The 21,160-nt window shown below is 38.5% G+C and overlaps 1 protein-coding gene and 1 non-coding gene across 2 annotated transcripts in view; one reads left to right on the top strand and one right to left on the bottom strand.

The window, feature by feature from the left end:
- The first annotated feature begins 9,093 nt into the window (after nucleotides 1–9,093).
- LOC134579672 (U6 spliceosomal RNA) lies at nucleotides 9,094–9,200 on the top strand. The gene has a single exon (XR_010086220.1). It is a non-coding gene; the product is annotated as a U6 spliceosomal RNA (small nuclear RNA).
- A 2,725-nt stretch (nucleotides 9,201–11,925) lies between these two features.
- The window catches only part of MUC5AC (mucin 5AC, oligomeric mucus/gel-forming), a 46,530-nt gene continuing 37,295 nt past the window's right edge, over nucleotides 11,926–21,160 (bottom strand). Inside the window, exons 39-53 of the mRNA XM_063437486.1 lie at nucleotides 20,988–21,088; nucleotides 20,507–20,538; nucleotides 20,123–20,300; nucleotides 19,902–20,006; nucleotides 18,070–18,110; nucleotides 17,748–17,876; nucleotides 17,542–17,640; nucleotides 17,001–17,129; nucleotides 16,791–16,889; nucleotides 16,198–16,317; nucleotides 15,976–16,074; nucleotides 15,053–15,172; nucleotides 14,794–14,839; nucleotides 14,016–14,127; nucleotides 11,926–13,656 (exon numbers count right to left, since the gene is read on the bottom strand). Of these exons, the coding sequence (XP_063293556.1) occupies nucleotides 13,224–13,656; nucleotides 14,016–14,127; nucleotides 14,794–14,839; nucleotides 15,053–15,172; nucleotides 15,976–16,074; nucleotides 16,198–16,317; nucleotides 16,791–16,889; nucleotides 17,001–17,129; nucleotides 17,542–17,640; nucleotides 17,748–17,876; nucleotides 18,070–18,110; nucleotides 19,902–20,006; nucleotides 20,123–20,300; nucleotides 20,507–20,538; nucleotides 20,988–21,088 (1,843 nt within the window). The 3' untranslated portion in view covers nucleotides 11,926–13,223. The remainder of the gene's footprint in view (nucleotides 13,657–14,015; nucleotides 14,128–14,793; nucleotides 14,840–15,052; nucleotides 15,173–15,975; nucleotides 16,075–16,197; nucleotides 16,318–16,790; nucleotides 16,890–17,000; nucleotides 17,130–17,541; nucleotides 17,641–17,747; nucleotides 17,877–18,069; nucleotides 18,111–19,901; nucleotides 20,007–20,122; nucleotides 20,301–20,506; nucleotides 20,539–20,987; nucleotides 21,089–21,160) is intronic.

Genomic DNA, 21,160 nt, shown 5'->3' with positions numbered 1-21,160 from the left:
AGTTATCGTTTGCTACTTAAAGCTACAGTGCCTGTAATTGTGGACTTCAGTTATCGTTTACTACTTAAAGCTACAGTGCCTATAATTGTGGACTTCAGTTATCGTTTGCTACTTAAAGCTACAGTGCCTGTAATTGTGGACTTCAGTTATCGTTTACTACTTAAAGCTACAGTGCCTATAATTGTGGACTTCAGTTATCGTTTACTAATTAAAGCTACAGTACTTGTAATTGGACTTAAAGTCAATACCTTTTACTTTTTATAATAAATATTCAAACTATAAGAAATCTGCAGTTGTGTTCCTTCATAACAAATGTTTAGACGTGACACAGGGTCGATAGGGTTTGGTGCCATCTTGGACATGCATTAGTGTGCGGAGTCATGGCCAGAGGAATGGCATGTTTCAGGTCTGACTAGGAATTTAGTGTTCCTGGAACTGTTCCCTATTGTCGTGGAGGTTCATCTTTGGGGGTCAGTACTTAGGGATCGGCGGGTCGTATTCCACTGCGACAATCTGGGGGTGGTACTTGCCATTAACAGCCTGTCAGCCTCTTACCCACCCCTACGGTTAAGAACAGGCTATGGCGTTGGTGGTGGGTCGCGCCCGCTGTTTAAGGTGTAAAGCAGCGGGTCTAGTGGAGGGTATGGTCCTCGCCAAACCAGTTTGGAGGGAGAGTACAAGGGAAAGAAGGAAAGTTGGGTCTGATTCCTCCCCTAACCTCGGGAAAATGTTTGGATATTCGGGCATGCCCACTGAGCCAAGAAGGTCAGCCAGTGGTTAGCATGGTTGTAAATTAAGGCCAAGTTGGTGGTGTTTGGACAAGGGGGGAGGGCAGGTGCCCAGGAGTAATATGGTTTGGGTCATGGAGTGGTTGGCAAGGACGAGTCTGCGGTTTAAAATGTATCATGTTGATATGGTTATCAAATGTTATTTATTGGTTGATAATATATACTTGTTAATTTATAAATAAAGCTGTGGCCTGTTTTATACCACAAATATGTCTCGGTTTTATTAGGGGGTAATTGGTTGGTAAGAAAGTTGGTCGCGCTACACAGTACCTGCACACATATTTGCAAACATTTTGGCTACTCTTGTTGGAACAAAATACCATTTATTGATGCACTTAAAGTGCCTTTCTATCAATGAGAGATCATGGATATATTTAGTAAAATTAGAAAATGCTGAATTCCATGACTGCTCATCGAGAGTCTGAGACAAATCTCTTTCCCATATGGTGATATTTCTGTTTCTTTGTTTTTTTTTATAATTTAATAGTTTGATTCATTTTACACATTTGTCCAGCATTTTTTTTATTATTTTTCTGCATAAATATATTTTCCATCCACAACACTACCTCACTGTTTTCAATCAAGGCGTGTTCGTTCAAGAAGTTTTTCACTCTGATATAAATAAACACATTGTGTGAGGACAGACAATGGTTATGTTGCAGGTCTTCATATTTCTTTATGGTACTATTCTCTATGATTTGATACACCCTTTCTATGCCTGCTCTTCTCTAGTTTTCTAATGTTACATTTTCCAGATTGTTTTCGATTTCTTGAATATTAAGACATTTCGTGATTTTGTTAATTACATTTGCTTTTTTTTATTAAGCTGTGCCAAAATGATAATATATGATGATGAATCATGCAACTATATTTACTTGTCTGTGTGTTTTTCTTATTTTCTAAGTTCAATATTAGTGTGGCTAGATCCTTATAAACTGCATTTTGTACCTCTAAATGATACCAATCTTAATTTTTAAAAGCTGGATTTTAAAACATGACAAGAGGCTTCATATTTTGCATAATCTCTCTTTACTAGCTCAACACAGAAGCAAAGAAATGCATAGAAAAAATAGATCACAAGAGAGTAGGATGTACATAAGGCATAGTGACCTCATCACTTCCTCTTTCTTTGCTGCTCCATCAAGCAGACAGGTCAGAGTATTACTCTTCTCCATTAATTTGTATTTCTATTGCCTTTATTGGGACTGTTTTGGGTCTAAAGGAGATTTTTGGGCCTTTCTGGGCCTTACTCTCTACCCTCCCGCGGGTTCCACTAGCTCCCAGGCGTCTGTTCCCCTTCCCTCTCCAGTAAATTCCGGCATGACTGCAGCCTTTCCCCCACGGCAGTGCTGCACTCTCTAGTTTGGTGCCGGCCGGACTCGCTGCCTCCCACGATCGAGCTGTGGTGGCCATCTTTAATCTCGCATCTCGCAAGATTGCGGGCTGCTATCTTGCTTCACCCACGAGCTGCAGCGGCCATCTTTAATTTCACGTCTCGCGTGATTGAAAGTGGCCATCTAGCTACACCCACGCACTGCGATTTCAGGTATGTATTCTAATCTGTTCTATAATTGCATGTTAATGTTGTATTATCTAATTTGTATTGTGGCTTAAAGGGATATCACCTTTGACCACAGAATAACTGTTAGTTCCATATCAGGATACTGGGAAATTTCCTGGTGGGACGGCGGCCGCAGGAGGGAGTTGGCTCCTGGAGCTGGCTCCTGGCTGTTCTGGCAGCCGCAGGGGGAGCTGGCTGTGCTGGCTCTACTCCCCCACCCTCGCGCACCACTTAATGAGACCAGGGTCGGAATATGGTGTATTTTGGAGGATTAAGACTTTTACATGTTTATGTAAATATTGCACTCTTCCCATTCTAAGAAGTAGATATTTGTGCAACTAAAATTTGTATAAAAACTATTTCTATAGCTTAAATATGCATTTTCAACATATATCACACTTTAAATTTTTATAACATATTTATTAATTTTTTACAACTCTTTACAGTTCCTTTTTTATATGTCCCCCTTTATATGATCCTCTCTTTTTCTGAAAAAAAAAATACTTTTTCCTTTCCGTGAACTTACAGTAATGCAAGATGTAAAGGGTTCCAAGTTAAGTGGAATGAACAGGCCTATATAGACGTATTTGTAAACGGATTATCTGATGTAATTCTAGATGAGGTGGCTACTAGAGAGCTTCCTGAAAATTTGGAGGATTTAATTTCTTTTATTTCTCGTATTGACGAACGTTTAAGAGAGAGACAGAACACTCGAGATAATATTCGTAGACCTTCCTTTAAACTAGCTCCTTTATTTCAAAGTCCTCAAACCACTATCCCAGTTTTTTCTGAACCTATGCAGATAGGCAATACTCGCCTCTCAGAAGAAGAGAGACAGTACAGGAGAAAGGAGGGGTTGTGTATGTATTGTGGAGTAAGAGGGCACCTTCGCCTAAATTGTCCTAATCGTCCGGGAAACGCTCGCACCTAAGTTTCTCTAGAGGACAGGCCTTGGGTGTTTCTATTTTGTCCTCTATACACAATTATAAAGATCACAGGCTTCTGCTACCTGTTTCTTTAGCATGGGAGAAGGGAGTAATAAAGACTATGGCATTGATAGACTCCGGAGCTGCTGAGAGCTTTATTGACCAAGTTTTTGTTTCTAAACACACTATCCCATCTCAGCTAAGAGACACCCCCTTGGCCGTTGAGGCCATAGATGGTAGACCATTATTTGAACCTGTGATTTCTCATGAGACTATACCTGTTATTTTGACTGTTGGTATCTTACACGAGGAAGGTATATCCCTTATGCTTATCTCGTCCCCTTCTGTTCCTATAGTTCTGGGGTATCCATGGTTAAAGAAACATAACCCTATTATTGCCAGGACAGGTGTTTACAGAAAGTCTCACCACTTTGCGTAGGTAATACACCGGTTAACCCCACCCAGTCTACAGACTTACAAATACCGTCTCGGTATATAGATTTAAAGGCAGTCTTTGACAAGAAGAATGCTGATACTTTACCTCCACACAGGTCCTTTGATTGCAAGATTAATCTCCTACCTGGTACTATGCCTCCGAGGGGCAATGTATATCCTTTATCCACTAAGGAGAACTTAGTCTTAGAGGAGTATATCCGTGAGAATCTAGACAAGGGATTCATTAGGAGATCATCCTCGCCTGCCGGGGCCGTTTTTTTTTTTGTGAATAAGAAGGATGGCACGTTAAGGCCTTGCATTGATTACCGAGGTTTGAATAAAATAACTATCAGAAATGCATACCCAATCCCTTTGATTACTGAGCTCTTTGATCGTTTAAAGGGTTCCAAGATTTTCACCAAGTTAGATCTCAGAGGGGCGTATAACTTGGTGAGAATTCAGCAGGGAGATGAGTGGAAAACAGCGTTCAATACTCGATATGGGCACTATGAGTACACGGTAATGCCTTTTGGGCTCTGTAATGCACCGGCAGTATTTCAGGATCTGATCAATGAAGTTCTTAGGGAATTTCAACAGGATTGTGTTATTGTATATTTGGATGATATACTAATACACTCTAGAGAAATTGAGACCCACCACAGACAAGTCAGAAGGGTATTGCGCAAACTCCTACAACATGGGTTGTACTGCAAATTGGAGAAATGTAGTTTTGACCAATCTCAGATAAACTTTCTTGGTTACGTGATTTCTGGGGAAGGCTTTAAAATGGATCCGGATAAACTCCAGTCTATTTTAGATTGGCCATTACCCAGGGGTCTCAAGGCCATTCAGAGGTTTATTGGATTCTCCAATTATTATAGGCACTTCATTAAAGGATACTCTTCCATTATTGCTCCTATTACCAATATGACCAGACAGGGGGCTGACACTAAGACTTGGTCTACTGAAGCTCTCGTTGCCTTCAAGACACTTAAGGAACTTTTTGCTTCTGCACCAATTTTAGTTCACCCCGATACAACTTTACCTTTCCTACTCGAGGTAGACGCCTCAGAGACAGGTATAGGTGCCATCTTGTCTCAAAGGTTAGGCGTAGATAAACCATTACATCCATGTGGTTTTTTTTCCAAGAAACTATCTGGGACTGAAAGCAGATATGATATTGGTGACAGGGAACTACTAGCTGTTATCATGGCTTTAAAGGAGTGGAGACATTTATTAGAGGGGACCTTGCATCCTGTTACTATTCTGACAGATCACAAGAACTTGTCTTCTCACCCATTTCAATTACGTGCTCACTTATAGACCTGGTTCTAAGAACTCTAAGGCCGATGCTTTGTCTCGCCAACATGAACCTTCTACTATATCTGAGACGGTTTTGTCTTCTATAGTTCCCAAGTGCAATATTATCGCCAACACTAGCCTCAGGATTCATTCTCCGTTGCTTGCCGAGATTATGAAGCTACAACATCTGGCTCCTAGACAGAGTCCTGAGTCACGGTATTTTGTTCCTGCTGAACTCCAACTAGAACTGCTACAATGCTTTCACAATAGTAAGGTGGCTGGGCATCCTGGCATTCGTAAGACATGCTCCTTAATAGCCAAAGATTTCTGGTGGCCCTCCTTACGTAAAGATATTAGGGATTTCGTCGAAGCATGTGAGGTCTGTATGAAGACTAAACGACCTCAGACGCTTCCATGTGGGCTTTTGCATCCCTTGGAAATTCCCGAGAAACCATGGACCTGTTTAGCTATGGACTTCATTGTCGATTTACCTGTTTCTAAAAAACAGACTGTGATTCTCACGGTGGTTGACAGGTTTACTAAGATGGCTCATTTCGTGCCCTTACCTAAACTTCCATCTTCTCCTGAATTGGCTGAGATATTCGCTAAAGAGATATTTCGTTTACATGGGATACCTTCCGAAATTGTTTCTGATAGAGGTTCCCAATTTGTTTCCCATTTTTGGAAGTCGTTCTGCTCTCAAATGGGTATCAAATTGAATTTCTCTTCTGCCTATCATCCCCAGTCTAACGGAGCTGCTGAACGCACCAATCAAAAGATCGAACAATATTTGCGTTGTTTCGTTTCCGAACACCAGGACGATTGGGTTGGTCTGATTCCTTGGGCAGAGTTCGCACACAACAATCTCGTTTGTGATTCTACTCGTTCTAGCCCCTTTTTCATGAATTATGGCTTTCATCCCTCCATTCTTCCCTCGGTTTCTCCTTCCCAAGGAGTACCGTCGGTTGATGTTCATGTTGCCAATTTGAGGAAGTTGTGGGATCAGACTCGACAAATTCTTCTGCATAATTCCATGTTGTTCAAGAAACACGCTGATAAACATAGAAGGGCGGCTCCAGTCTTTGTTCCAGGGGACAGGGTATGGTTGAGTACCAAAAACATTCGCTTGAAGGTTCCTTCTATGAAATTCGCTCCTCGTTACATTGGACCTTACAAGGTCCTGACTCGAATTAACCCAGTTGCGTATCGTCTGGCTCTTCCATCTGCCTTACGCATTCCTAACTCCTTTCACGTTTCCTTGTTAAAACCCCTAATATGTAACAAGTTTTCCTCCACTGCATCCTCTCCTCGCTCTGTTCAGGTTGAGGGACAAGAGTAGTATGAAATAAATTCCATCATCGATTCTCGTATCTCCCGGGGGAAGTTACAATATCTGGTTGATTGGAAGGGATATGGTCCTGAGGAGAGGTCTTGGATACCTCAGGAGGATGTGCATGCGCCTCGCCTCCGCAGGGCTTTTCACTCCCGTTTTCCATCTCGTCCCGGTTCCTTCCTCCCGGTGGGCGTTTCTGAGGGGGGGGGGGTACTGTCAGGGTACCTGTTGTCTCTACCTCTGTGGAGGTGAGACACTTGGACGTTCTTCCTCGCAAAAGGGTTGAATCACTCGTTCCTCGCGGTTCCCTCGGTCGTTTACACGCCGGCCGCGAGGGATCCACTTCCTTTTATGATGCGGCGTTCAGTAGCCGACGTCATGACGACAACCCAACCCGATCTGTCAATCAAGCCCCAAGCACGAATGAGGATTCGCCGGGGGCGTGATTACCTGTTTGGAACCAGGGTATAAAATAGGGCTTTCTACATTTGTTCATTGCCCTGTCGTGGTTCTAGCTTGTCTAGTCTCTCAGTGCTCTTGTATTCTGTTAGTTTCTTTTGTTTTGACCCGGCTTGTCTGTTCTACCTTGTTTACCTCTATTACCCTTCGACTCGGCTTGTCTCTCGCTTACCTGCTCTCTCGTTCCCTCGACCTCGGCTTGTCTCTAGACCATTCTTTACTTACTACTTACGTTAGTCCGGCCATTCTAAGGTCCGGTATACGTACCTTGTACCTGTTTGTACTCTGCGTGTTGGATCCCTGTCCCGATCCTGACACGTATTAGCCGCGAGGCAAACAAGGCATTTGCCTTGGGCGGCACTTTCCAGGGGGCAGCAAAAAAAGCCGCCCCAAATGCCCAGGGCAAATGTCTTGTTAGCCTGGCGGCTAGCTGACATTCCAGGCGGGCGGGTGGCGCTGGCGAGGGAGCACTGATTACTGAGGACTCTGCTCAGCTCCCTCGCGCACCAGAATATGGCATCACTCTGCGGCGCGCAAGGGAGCTGAACAAGAGGACCAGTGCTCCCTCGCCACCTGCAGTCACCGGCCGGCCAGCTGCCCAACAGCCCCACTGGACCCCATGGAAAGGGAGAACCCCCCTAGCATTCCCAAAGTTAAGGAGGCTGGGGTGATTGAATTTAAAAAAAAATGTGAGTGTGTTAATGTATCTGTTAGTGAGTGTGTTTGTCCATTAGTGAGTGTTTGTGTCTGTTAGTGAGTGTGTGTGTCTGTTAGTGAGTGTGTGTGTGTGTGTGTTAGCTAGTGTATGCGTGTCTGTCAGTGAATGTGTGTATGTGTGTGTATTTAGAAGGTGGGGAAGGGGGGTGACGAGGGAAGGGGAATTGGCGGGGGGGCTGAGTTTTGTAATGCCTAGGGCAGCACAAAACCAGGATACACCACTGGTCCCCATACTACCTTAGAACTATTAGCCTTCTACTCCCTACCTATAGCATTAATCCCAACACTACCTGTATGCTAACTGTGAACTAAAAATATAATGTAATATAAAAAGATATGTTCATGGAAACCTGTTAATGGGAAAATAATGCAATGAAATTTCTGCATGAATGATACAGTGAGCAAAGAACCAGGGTGCAGGTGCCTGGAGGACGCTTGGTTTGACACATGACTGGGAAATTGCATAATTAGCCTAGTAGCATTAAAACCGCTACAATCAGCTGTAGTGGTTATGGTGAAAAGAGTGTCACTTTAATACATATTTTGTTGTAGTTTTACATGTATTAAGGTTGGTTACATTTTAGTTTTGAGGTTTGAGTGCCACCACATGGTATAGTTTCTAATTGCAATTACTCCCTTTCAAGATCCTTTTTTGATTTGCTTTGTAATTCAGTAATAATTAATTCCTTTCAAATATATATGTTTAGTATTTCACAGAAAAACAAATGCAAAACTATCTCCCCTGATAGATGTGCAGGACAGCTTTTAAAGTGATGTGCTCACAAAGTACATTTATAATATTTAAATATATATATATATATATATATATATATATATATATATATATATATATATATATATATATATTGCATGCAATAATAGGATAAAGGAATTCCTAGGGAGTATGGTGTGGGGTTCAGGGCCAATTTGGAAAAAAATTGGAGCAGCCCAGTGGGGGGTTCTACATAAAGATAAAGATGGCCCAGGTTATGAGAAGATTGCCAAGATCCTGAAACTGAGCTGCAGTATGGTGAGAAAGACCATACAGTGGTTTCACAGGACAGGTTCCACTCAGAACAGGCCTCACCATAGTCAACCAAAGAAGTTGAGTGCACGTGCTGAGTGTCATATCCAGAGGTGGCCTTTGGGAAATAGACATATAAGTGCTGCCAGGATTGCTGTAGAGGTTGTAGGGGTGTGTGGTTAGCCTGTCAGTGTTCAGACCATACACTGCACACTGCATCAAATTGGTCTGCATGGCTGTCATCTCAGAAAGAAGCCTTTTCTAAAGATGATGCACAAGAAAGGCCACAAACTGTTTGTTGAAGACAAGCAGACTAAGGACATGGATTATTGGAACCATGTTCTGTGGACCAATGAGACCTAGATAAACTTATTCGGTTCAGATGGTGTCAAGCATAGTTCAGATGGTGGCTCCATAGTGTCAAGCATAGTTCAGATGGTGGCTCCATAGTTAGAGCACTGGTTTTGTAAACCAGGGGTTGTGAGTTCAAATCTCACTGGGGCTTATTAGACTCCCACATCACACTCTATACAAGTCAGTCAAATTTTGTGCTAGCTTCGGCAGCATATATACTAAAATTGGAACGGTACAGAGAAGATTAGCATGGCCCCTGCGCAAGGATGACACGCAAATTCGTGAAGCGTTCCATATTCTTACTGAAGTGGTAGAGGTTAACACAGTACAGGAGTTTAAGCATGCATGGGATAGGCATAAGGCCATCTTACTAATCTTACTAATCTAATCTAAGCGTGTGTGACAGCAACCAGGTGAGGAGTACAAAGACAAGTGTGTCTTGCCTACAGTCAAGTGTGGTGGTGGGAGTGTCATGGCCTGGGCCTGCATTAGTGCTGCCGGCACTGGGGAGCTACAGTTCATTGAGGGAACCATGAATTCCAACATGTACTGTAACATACTGAAGCAGAGCATGATCCCCTCCCTTCGGAGACTGGGCCGTAGGGCAGTATTCCAACATGATAATGATGGTGCAGTAGACATTGCTTACCTAGATTTCAGTAAGGCTTTTGACACTATTGGACATAGAAGACTTATCAATAAACTGCAATCTTTAAGTTTGGATTCCAAGATTGTTGAATGGGTAAGGCAGTGGCTGGGTGACAGGCAACAGAGGGTTGTAGTCAATGGAGTAAATTCGAAGCATGGTCTTGTCACCAGTGGGGTACCTCAGGGATCTGTACTTGGACCCATTCTCTTTCATATTTGTATTAGTGATGTGGCAGAAGGTCTTGAAGGTAAGGTATATCTTGCTGATGATACTAAGATATGTAACAGGCTTGATGTTCCAGGAGGGATAAGCCAAATGGCAAATAATTTAGGTAAACTAGAAAAATAATCAGAGTTTTGTCAGCTGACATTTTATGTGGATAAGTGCAAGATAATGCATCTCGGATGTAAAAACCCAAGGGCAGAGTACAGAATATTTGATAGAGTCCTAACCTCAATATCTGAGGAAAGGGATTTAGGGGTAATAATTTCAGATGACTTAAAGGTAGGCAGACAATGTAAACAGAATGTTTGTTTGTTTAGGGAGAGGTATTAGCAGTAGAACGAGGGAAGTGTTCATGCCATTGTACAGAGCACTGGTGAGACCTCACTTGGAGTATTGTACACAGTACTGTAGACCGTATCTCCAGAAGGATGTTGATACTTTGGAGAGAGTTCAGGGGGGATATGATAGAAACATTTAAATACGTAAAGGGAATCAACGCAGTAAAGGAGGAGAATATATTTAAAAGAAAAAAAACTAAGACAACAAGAGGACGTAGTCTTAAATTAGAGGGGCAAAGGTTTAAAAATAATCTCAGGAAGTATTACTTTACTGAGAGGGTAGTGGAATAGCCTTCCAGCTCAAGTGGTAGAGGTTAACACAGTAAAGGAGTTTAGGCATGCGTGAGATTGGCATTAGGCTATCCTAAATATATCCTTTTCTGTGTATCCTAAATATAACATAAGGCCAGGGACTAATGAAAGTATTTAGAAAATTGGGCAGACTAGATGGGCCGAATGGTTCTTATCTGCCATCACATTCTATGTTTCTATGTTTCTACGTAAAGGTGATGGACTGGCCAAGCATGCTTCCAGACCTAAACAGTATTGAGCATCTGTGGGGCATCCTCGAATGGAAGGTCTCTAACATCCACCAGCTCAGTGATGTTGTCATGGAGGAGTGGAAGAAGACTCCAGTGGCAACCTGTGAAGCTCTGGTGAACTCCATGCCCATGAGTTTTAAGGCAGTGCTGGAAAATAATGGTGGCCACACAAAATATTGACACTTTGGGACCAATTTGGACTTTTCCACTTAGGGGTGTACTCACTTTTGTTGCCAACGGTTTAGGCATTAATGACTGTGTGTTGAGTTACTTTGAGGGGACATCAAATTTACACTGTTATACAGGCTGTATGCTTACATTGTAGCAGAGTGTAATTTCTTCAGTGTTGTCATGTAAAACAATATAATAAAATATTTACAAAAATGTGAGGGGTGTACTCACTTTTGTTAGATACTGTATATTCATGGTACTTTCTAGACTTATGCAGAGTGGAAAATTTTGATTCTGCCAAATCAACTCATCCAAAAGTAAACATCAGTACTGCTGTGACTGAAGGCTGAGCAGAGGTTCAAGACAATAAATACATACAGTTACACTGCAAGCATTGTTTGGTGACCCAACTAGCTATTATTGTTTCATGGCCAATTGTCCATTTTGTGAAAAAGTTGTCATGAAAGTTGTCAGATTTATGATTGAGCCCTCTGCAGAGATGTTGTTTTTCCTGCTGAGACCTTATCAGGCTTGCGCCCTTTTCTGTATTCTGCAAGCAGGTGTACATTTTAAGTAAGTGCATTTATTCAGGCTATTGGCCATACTAATTGTTAGTCCTTATTGTAGTTTTTTTTTTTGTGTTTTTGTCTTTGGTTGACTTAGACCTGACTTTGATCTGTTGCTTGAATACAAAAGCCTGCTTGGAGGTACCCTTTCTTTTTGTCAGGTGCTTTTCCATTTCCACTGATAGTAAGACTTACTATGTTTTTCATGTTTTCATAAAATTTTCTTTAGACTTCTATTTTTCCAGAATTAATGTTCTGATACTGACACAGGTGAACAGAGTATGAACCATAAGGTTCTTTCTTTTACACTTTCAAAATCTGGACTGCACTATTTTTGTGTTTCAAGTTATCACTCTGTCTAGATATTAATCAAAGTGATTATGCCATTAGTTTTGTTTTGTACAGATACCCACTTAAGGAATAATTTATAATTTTGGCAGGTCTGCAAACCCACTCAATAGTGCAATAGTCCTCGTAATGAATAAATATAGGTAATATCATCCTTATAATTACAAAATACACACATAGGCAAGTGTTTTAAATGCTTAAAGATTTTTTTATTTAAAATCACATTCTATGCTCTGGAGATAAGAACACATTACCCTCTAGACTTTATGGCACCTTGTAAATATCTAAGAAACAAATCAGAACTTCTAAGGACAAATAAATAGCTAAAATATAGCCTTCTTGTAGAAAAATATTAATTTCAATATGTATATATTTTTTTTAGAAATATGCTTTAAATATAGATTTAAAAAATAGCAAATGCTCCTTCATGATCACCCATTACATACAAAAATGGTTGATCAACAACCAGGGGTTGAATAAATCTATGTAAACAGAACCACTTAGTGACAACTATACCTAAATATGCTTAGGTGAACTATAGGTAAGGATTACAATTATTATGTTTAATCTGCAAGCACTATAACAAACAGAATCTGCTAAAGAGATATGGTATAGTACAGCATACTAAAGAATTTGAGAATAACAAAGGGGGATCGGAAAGCATAATAAAGTAACAAACATCCATGTTCAATCTAAGATTTGTAACGAGAAGTAAAGAAAGCAGCAGCATCATAATGAGGAAAATCATTTTGTTACATAAAAATAATGGCAGTGTGAGGGATGGACGTTCCTATTTTATATACTTTTTTGTATATAGTATTTTTGAAATATTTATTTAAACTCTGACCTCCACACCAGTCTTTTGAAGGAGTTCTAAAAAGACCTAAATTTATAGAGTTAAATGTTCATTGACTGGACCATCGGTCAGATGGTACAGAATGTTCTCACTGTACAATTGTTGTTGTTGGACTAAAGTAGGAATTAATGCACAATTGGAATAGCCAACAATCATTTGACAGGTACATTTATATTACTTATCTAAGTAGAGACAAGAAAAAGAAAAACATTGCTCATTACAAATATTTACATATCAAGGACTGCATCTTGAAACTCTATATGTATGACCCAAGGAAAAGAGAGTGAATAAAGTTATGGTCTTCTATAGGAGGCATGCAAAAGTAAAAATGAGCACTGCTTTTTTGATTATCCATAAAACCTCTTCTGGAAATATCTGATGAAAACAATCATTTTTATAAGTTTATAAAGAGTTCCATGATATGTAGCAGTCTGGATGGCAATTGGAAGGATCACAGAGGAGTTCAATCAAAAAGAAAGCAAAAAGTCATGTCATCGCTAGTAGGGTGTGTTAACCAGAGAAATAGGATGCTAAAATTTTTTGAAAAATAAATTTTATTTCTGAAGTTCTCTTTGTGGGTTGCTTATGTTTCTGATCAGTTCATGTTTTGGTAGCCCCGGTTAGCTACTCTATTTCAGTAACTGGGTCTGCTCAGTAAAACTAACAACCTCTTCAACTATTTCTTGTTGCTGTTGTTGCTGTTGTTGCTGTTGTTGCTGTTGATCAGTTGAAATTAGGGTTTCAACTTGTTGTTGCTGTTGTTGTTGCTGTTGTTGCTGTTGATCAGTTGAAATTAGGGGTTCAACTTGTTGTTGCTGTTGTTGTTGTTGCTGTTGATCAGTTGAAATTAGAGTTTCAACTTTTTGTTGTTGTTGTCCTGCAGTTGAAGTCTGAGTATACTTTTCACATTCAGTAGTGGTGCAGCCACACTGTTCGACGTAGATATACGAGTAAAGGGAGCTGGTTCCATCAGAGCATGTCAGGTTTATTTGTCGTTTGCTGGTCTTCTTCTCCTGGCAACAACTACATGCATGCTGCATGGCATTTGCATCAGCTGAGTAACTGTAGAAATATCATTGTATGAGACATTGAGGAGAAAGGAATGCTATACACATTTATCTCAACTTTCCAGAACACTTTTTTGTACTTCGGTTATGAACTCTGGTCTTCTATCTATTACACAATGTTAATATCATATAGACCATGTTACATTTAAGTAATGTGGCACTTAAGTTCCAAAACCATACTCTTATTTCCCAAGCTATTGATGAACTAGAAGTGTATATATACACACTGTGTGTTTATGACACAGTTCTCCAAAATATCCCTTGTCCTGAAATTGTCTAGCAGAGTTGAAATATAATCAATGCAATATTAGCTTTATCATTGACTCACAAAACATAGCATATGCTCTAACTTACATTGATGAAGTCATGCATCTTCCCTCACAGTAGGTAAGTTCCACAGTCTGGTTTGATACACAGGACTTGGTTTTGATGCGCGTGGATTGCTTACGGACCTGGCATCCTTTAGCTTAAACAGAAGAAAGTAAATGCACGTTTAGTGAAGTTTTTGTTTTATGTGTTGTATGTGTATTTTTTTTTTATTTATAAGGGTAAGGGGCATATTAATGTATGCATTTAAACACTGCTAAAACTGAGAATTCTGAGAGAAATTGCTGTGCTTAAGGAGAACTTCTTCCAAGGTCCTACTTGAGATTTATAGATTATGCACAACAGTATATATTTGGAATATATGTTGTCCTGATGGAAGTTCAAGGTGTGAACTAAAAATGTTGACATATTTGGATGTACTAGAAGTAAAGAATACTCTTTTTTGGAACCCTAGACGGCTGGCATTTCTGTCTATATAGCTTGATAATAAATAATCTGTGCGACCAAGGCACTTGGAGATTTATTTTGATCCATACTGCCATTCCGCCAAACGTAGGTCGATAGCCACTGCCACGTAATACCAACTTTGAATCACTAATCTACAGTTTGAGCGTTGCTTTTTTGCTGTTAAATGGACACTATAGGTAACATTTGTACTTCATTATCAAGCTCCCTGAAATGTTTTGAAGACCACCAATTCTTTTCCGATCCATAAACTTTTATATTATTCGGTTGAACCAAAATGTTTTGCTGTAAGAAGTCTAGTGACCAAAGCTCTGTTCAACTGAAAAAAACATTTTCTTACTTTCACAGGTCTTGCAGCAGCCATTTTCTGACATTTTAATGGTACCCTATTAAAATAAACAAAACATTATAAGAACTGGTTAAACAGGCCACTTCGTATATGTCATACAAAGAGTTTTGTACACATGCGCTGAGCAATTGTTATTAACACAGCTATTTAAATTTTTTATATTTACATTCAGTCACAATGTTCTGCAAATAGAATCAAATTCTATGGGCTCTAAATTTACATGGTATAAGTGAATGTAAAAAAAACATACCTCCAAACACTGTGTTGGGTCAAAGTCTGGGCATTTTTCTTTCACTGTTTCCACAGTGTATGTATCAGAGCATTTGTAGGTAGTACATTTATCATCTTGTGGAGTATAACTCTGGCCAGGCTAATAAAAAAAAGTAAAAGTGTAAAATGTAAAATCACTTCTGTTTAGAATTGCCAACTCAATGTCAGTAGAGGCTGCATAGGGTGCATAGGGACATGTGTTTATGTTGTAAATAAATTCTGAGAAGGACAGATTTAATCTATGTTATAAAAAACATGGTGTGTCTACCATGATTAGTTTTACAGTTTGCTCTCCTTCAATCTTATTGTTAGCTGAAGATGTTGCCCAGAGGCATTGTTGAAAAAAATACCCAAGTTTCTGGACATAGAAACCACAGACACGCTTAGTGTCTAACAATAAAATATATCATGTACTTGCTTTGCCTTGGGCTGTCAGATCCTGAATGTTCTACAAGGCAGGCATATGTATTGTTCTTTGCTTTAGAGCTGTAATCAGGGGTATCTACAGGTTTATGTTGTCTTCTTATTGGTTAAGCACATGGGATTAAGTAGACAGAGCCAAAAATTGTCAATGGTCTGAGTCTAATTTGGGGGGTATAGTTGACTGCCATACTTTTTTTCAAATTTCACCAGCTGACATTGCTCTCCACTATACATCTTTTGTTTGATTCCAACTACCATAATTCTGAGATAGGTATAGGCAAAGGGGCAGCAAAACATTGGTTCTTTTAGTTCACGAATAACCTAAAGATGTTATTGTAACTGAGAAGCTAGGAACTAACTCATGTACACATTTGATAAACATAATGTCTCTCAAAAATGTCTCTTTACTCTGACTGTAAAACTATTTACATACATGCTCTAGATGCTGCCATGAGCCATAAAATTAACCAAGAATATTACCTGTAAAGTTATAGTTGAATTGTCATCCATCTTTACTGAGCAGGCCACCTTGACACATTCTCCACAACATTCTCCAGATTTAATTTTGTATTCAAAACCCTATGATAAATGAGAAAAATACATATATATATTTGTCAAGCTGTCCAATTCTTCTTTGTGTGTTATATATATTTTTTCATATTTTTGCACCTAGATAAATATGTTACTATAAAAATAACCTACAGCATCACAATCGACAATCGGACAAGTTCTCTTCACTGTCACAGGAACAAACTGGCCATCAATTATGTTGCACTCGTAAGAGATGCAGACCTCATTGGGTGGGGTCCATGTTTCTTCAGGCTGTAAATGTCAACAATATAACATTATTAAAATGAAATTAACATGTTTGCATTTAAATCATATAATGTGTTCACAACTATATATTATAAGTAAAGAAAACGATAACTCTCTTTTTATGGAGGGTATTTTGTAGAAGGTGCCTAATAACATTATAAAATATACACAGGTAGAACAAAAACAGCTTTCTTATGGCCTGCCCATTAAAAGGACTGTTCAAACGGCACAAGACGAACAATAAAACATTACAAAAGCAGACTTACTCTGCAGCAGTGGGAAGAGTTCTTGAAATTATAATCAATAAGGATACTGAAAGATTGTTAGAGTAGATCTAAATGCAACTGACATTTTGAGTAAAGATGGAAATGTATCCTTTCATGAAAATTGGAAAGTGCTCCAATATATTTGTTTTGGTTTTTATAAACATATGAAAGTTTACTAATATATGGATTATAGATACTGAATTAAAATCTAACCTTCACTAGTTTCGTGGAGTCATCACTCAGTTTCACTACACAAGCCACCTGCTCACATGTGCCACAGCATTGATTATCAGCTTTTTTATACTCTTGTCCCTGTTGGAGAGAGATATACGTAGAGCAGGTTATATTCTACAACATGCCAGTCACTTGCCACTGTGTCAGTGTTTTATCCACAGGTGATCTATAATAATATATGGCAATTACCAGTGTGCAGTCATCCTCACTGATTACTGAACATTCCTTAGTTATGCTCATGGTGACAAAGTGCTCATTTGTTTTGTTGCATTCATAATAAGTGCAGTTGTTGAGCGGAGAGTACCAGATATCACCAGGCTGTAAAACAAAGCATATTATTAATATTACATTCATGATAGATATATAAATATCAGTGTCCTTTTCTCCATTTCTATTTTTTCTTGCAGTTTCTCTAGTTTACTCTCATTCATTCCCTTTCACACACTCATCTATCTATCTATCTATCTTTATTTCTATCTCTCTTTGTATCTTTCTTTTTTTCTATCTTTCTTTCTTTCTTTCGTTCTATCTATCTATCTGTAAACAACAAACACATACATCTTACTTGCAGCATACTGTATAATTTAGTTTGTCTGGTTTGTTGGTAAGCAACATTATTTTTCAATGGAGACATGCTATTAGGATTTTTAAATAAATGTTTGATAATAATATGAAATTTCAAACCATTTTCAATATTCTATTTAGGTATAATTATTAAGAAGGAAGGTACCTTAATAACAACAGTGTTATCCACATCCACCTTCATGATACATGCCACCTGTGGACATCCTCCGCAACACTGGCCTTCGATATCCTTGTACAAGTAACCCTGATGCATAAATAAAAAATAATTAATGACATTATTATAGTCACAGAAAATGGAAGTCTAGGAAATTATGAAATACTTTGTCAAAAAATGTAATCAATTAGCCTCACCGGATCGCACTCTTTATTGCAGGTGACTGTGTTACATGCGATCATATTTAGCATGGTTTTAGCATCTTTTTCCTCTGTACAAATACATTCTTCACAAGATTCTTTGTCTTGTGGAATTGGTTTCCCAGGCTATGAATGAAAAAAAAAATTATAAGTTTAACTTTGTATATCAAATTCCTACTATTGACTATTATTTTTAAACACACGTTTCTTCATAATACAGTTTATCTGTTTACTTTATCTGCCTATGCTGTAGTGTTGATATTCTTTGAGACTTTGATCATTTCTATTTAATAAGTATGTACTAGTATAAACTGCTTACCTGGTATATGGCTTCATGAAATACACAGACTTCCATAGGTTCTGTAGAAAAACAAATCAAGAGATATTAATATTGTTATGATTGATGCATCTTGAATTTGATATGACAATTCCAAAAATAAAAACCACTGTTTAATGTGTGTATGTGTGTGTATATATATATATATATATATACACATATATATATATATATAGGTATAGATATATATATTGAACAAAATTATAAATGCAACACTTTTGTTTTTGCCCCCATTTTTCATGAGCTGAACTCAAAGATCTAAGACTTTTTCTATGTACACAAAAGGACTATTTCTCTCCAATATTGTTCACAAATCTGTCTAAATCTGTGTTAGTGAGCACTTCTCCTTTGCCGAGATAATCCATCCACCTCACAGGTGTGGCATATCAAGATGCTGATTAGACAGCATGATTATTGCACAGGTGTGCCTTGGGCTGGCCACAATAAAAGGCCACTCTAAGATGTGCAGTTTTATCACACAGCACAATGCCACAGATGTCGCAAGTTTTGAGGGAGTGTGCAATTGGCGTGCTGACTGCAAGAATGTCCACCTGAGCTGTTGCCCGTGAATTGAATGTTAATTTCTCTACCATAAGCTGTCTCCATATAAATATGCGTACATACACATATATATACACATACACATGTTTTATGTCTAAAACAGGTTGCAAAAACTGCACACCTCTTGTCTGAAGCCTTTGCAAGCCCTTCCCTTGTTACTCAGACCAGACTATGCGGCGGTCCAATTATAGACTTCCCAATGAAGTTAAAAGAGAACTCTGAGCATTTGCCTGCCTCTTGAGTTTAGCTCCACTTTGTTAAACAACCAAGAAATAATAGGGCCTATTGTTCGATCGACTAGGTTAGTTTATAAAACTGGCAATTTATTTTGAAATCTGCACTGTACACAGGAAACACCTACAGTAAGAAAAAGCATAACGTATATTCATTTTGGTTACATATAATGTCAGATTTGTCACCTTTTCATGATACTTGCCTCACAAGAAACTTATATGGTGTATTCAATAATGAATAATCCATCCCAAGAGAAAGTAATATGGTACATACTATGTTTCCTTATGTGATAGTTGGAGGTCGAAATAAGAAAACTTATCACAAAGAAATACTGTATTATCATTTGTATTTCTTAAGATAATATGTAACTAATGGTGAACCAGCTTTCTTAACATGGGAATAAAATCAAGTTCTGTTTTTCAACAGTCCTTAGGCCATAGAAATTATTCAACTTCAAACATGTAGCCCCACAGATGCTGTGGTAATAATTTAACCTCAATTATTGTTCTAGGTGCACTTGGGACTCTGATATTTTAGTTTGTCCTTTTATCTGAACCTGTTATCAACACATTATGTTAACATTCTGGTAGATATGTAACGAATAATATATTGCCTGCAGACATCCTCCCCACAAGGCATGGAGCCCTGGACTTAGAGTCATTTTTTTGCACAGTGTTTCCACTCTCAACTGAACAATTCATAATCTTATAATTCTAAGTATAATATAACTCCAATGCACACACATAGTGTATGAATTTTGGGATATGTGTGCATACATTGGAAGCAGAGTCACTACTCATGGCATCTTTAAATACAGTCTTCACTGCTATAGCAATGGCATAATAGTAAAGGCCAAGCAGTTAAAAATAAAATCAAAGAATAACTCTATAGACACACATTTAGTATCACTTTGGCTAAAAAATCTGATGCTCTTTACAGTTACACCAAATAATTATAGTCAATATTTTGTATCTTTTTAGAACCAAATGTGTTTCCTGATAATGAAAAGTAATACTTACTGCAGTCATATATTGGACAGCAATCTCCCTCCAAAAGAATTGGAACGGCTTCAAATCCAAGAGGACAGTTTTTCACCTCATTCAAGCAATACGTGCTATTGCAGCCTGTGAGCGGAAAGGATTTGCACTTTGAATCACTGTATTGTGCAAGTTAGGTTATGGAATCATTGATGACAATATACAAATTAATACCATTGTTGTATTATTTTTATTTTACTTACGGCATTCATTTATCATACAGCATGGCTGATTTGGGTCTGGTAGCTGTACCACAATGTACCCTTCTTTATCACAGGTGATGGTTGCAGGTTCAGCACATTGCACTGGTTTGCACTGTACAGTGAGTGAGGTGGCCTCACAGACACATTGTTGGCAGTTGCTTGTCCATGTTTCTGCAGGCTGTAAACACAATGGTAAAGTGTCAAATTGAACACAGGGCTCTTGAAAATCTGTTTACTGGTTATATAGTGATATCCTACTTAGTGGAGAACACAATCTGAGCATATGCAGGAAGAATAATTAAATTGATTAAGTAATGAGTAATTAAGCAAATGCAAACTCTTCTACAACAATGTGCTTCGCCCAAGTAATACAAAGTTACTCACCTTCTTGGGCATTCCATCAGGTCCAACACAAGCTGAGAGTAAAAAAAAAAAAAAGATGTGTCATGAACATGTTTCAAATATTCTAGTTACAGATTGATAAAAAAGAACAATGTGATATAAGTGATGATTAAAAATGAAAAGAGATTGTCTTGCTTTCAATATAAAAGAACCCATGTTTACTTCCTGATTGTTATGGTGTGCTTGCAAATTGTAAACAGATTGTCAAGAGAGAACCAAGCAACAGTTTATTGTCTGTCTGTCTATCATGCATATACAAGGCAAGGCCCTGTTTCCACATACAATGTTAATTAGATGTTTTTAAATGGCTGGGCTGAGGATCAACAGTCATATTTGTTAACGCTGAATTCGATTTACTAAATTTAATTTTGTTTTAAAATTGAATATATTACTGTGTTTGTTCAACATAAAAATAGAGTGATTTTCTATTGGCTTCTGCCATTTGTAATTTTTTAATACTTACAGCAACTTGCAACACAGACATCAGTGTAAGAGTTGAACAACTTAGTCCCAGATGGACAGTAGCAACCTTCTGTGAGCCCATTGCTGTCATTTGGTACCTCCCTGTATGAAAAGTATGGAACAATACCAATTACCATTTACATTTAGTTTTTTTTGCCAGGAAATATGTGTATG

The sequence above is a fragment of the Pelobates fuscus genome, chromosome 12, assembly GCF_036172605.1.
Source record: "Pelobates fuscus isolate aPelFus1 chromosome 12, aPelFus1.pri, whole genome shotgun sequence".
NCBI lineage: Eukaryota > Metazoa > Chordata > Amphibia > Anura > Pelobatidae > Pelobates > Pelobates fuscus.
Note: the sequence above shows the minus strand (reverse complement) of the source record. Positions and strands in the feature narration are given on the sequence as shown.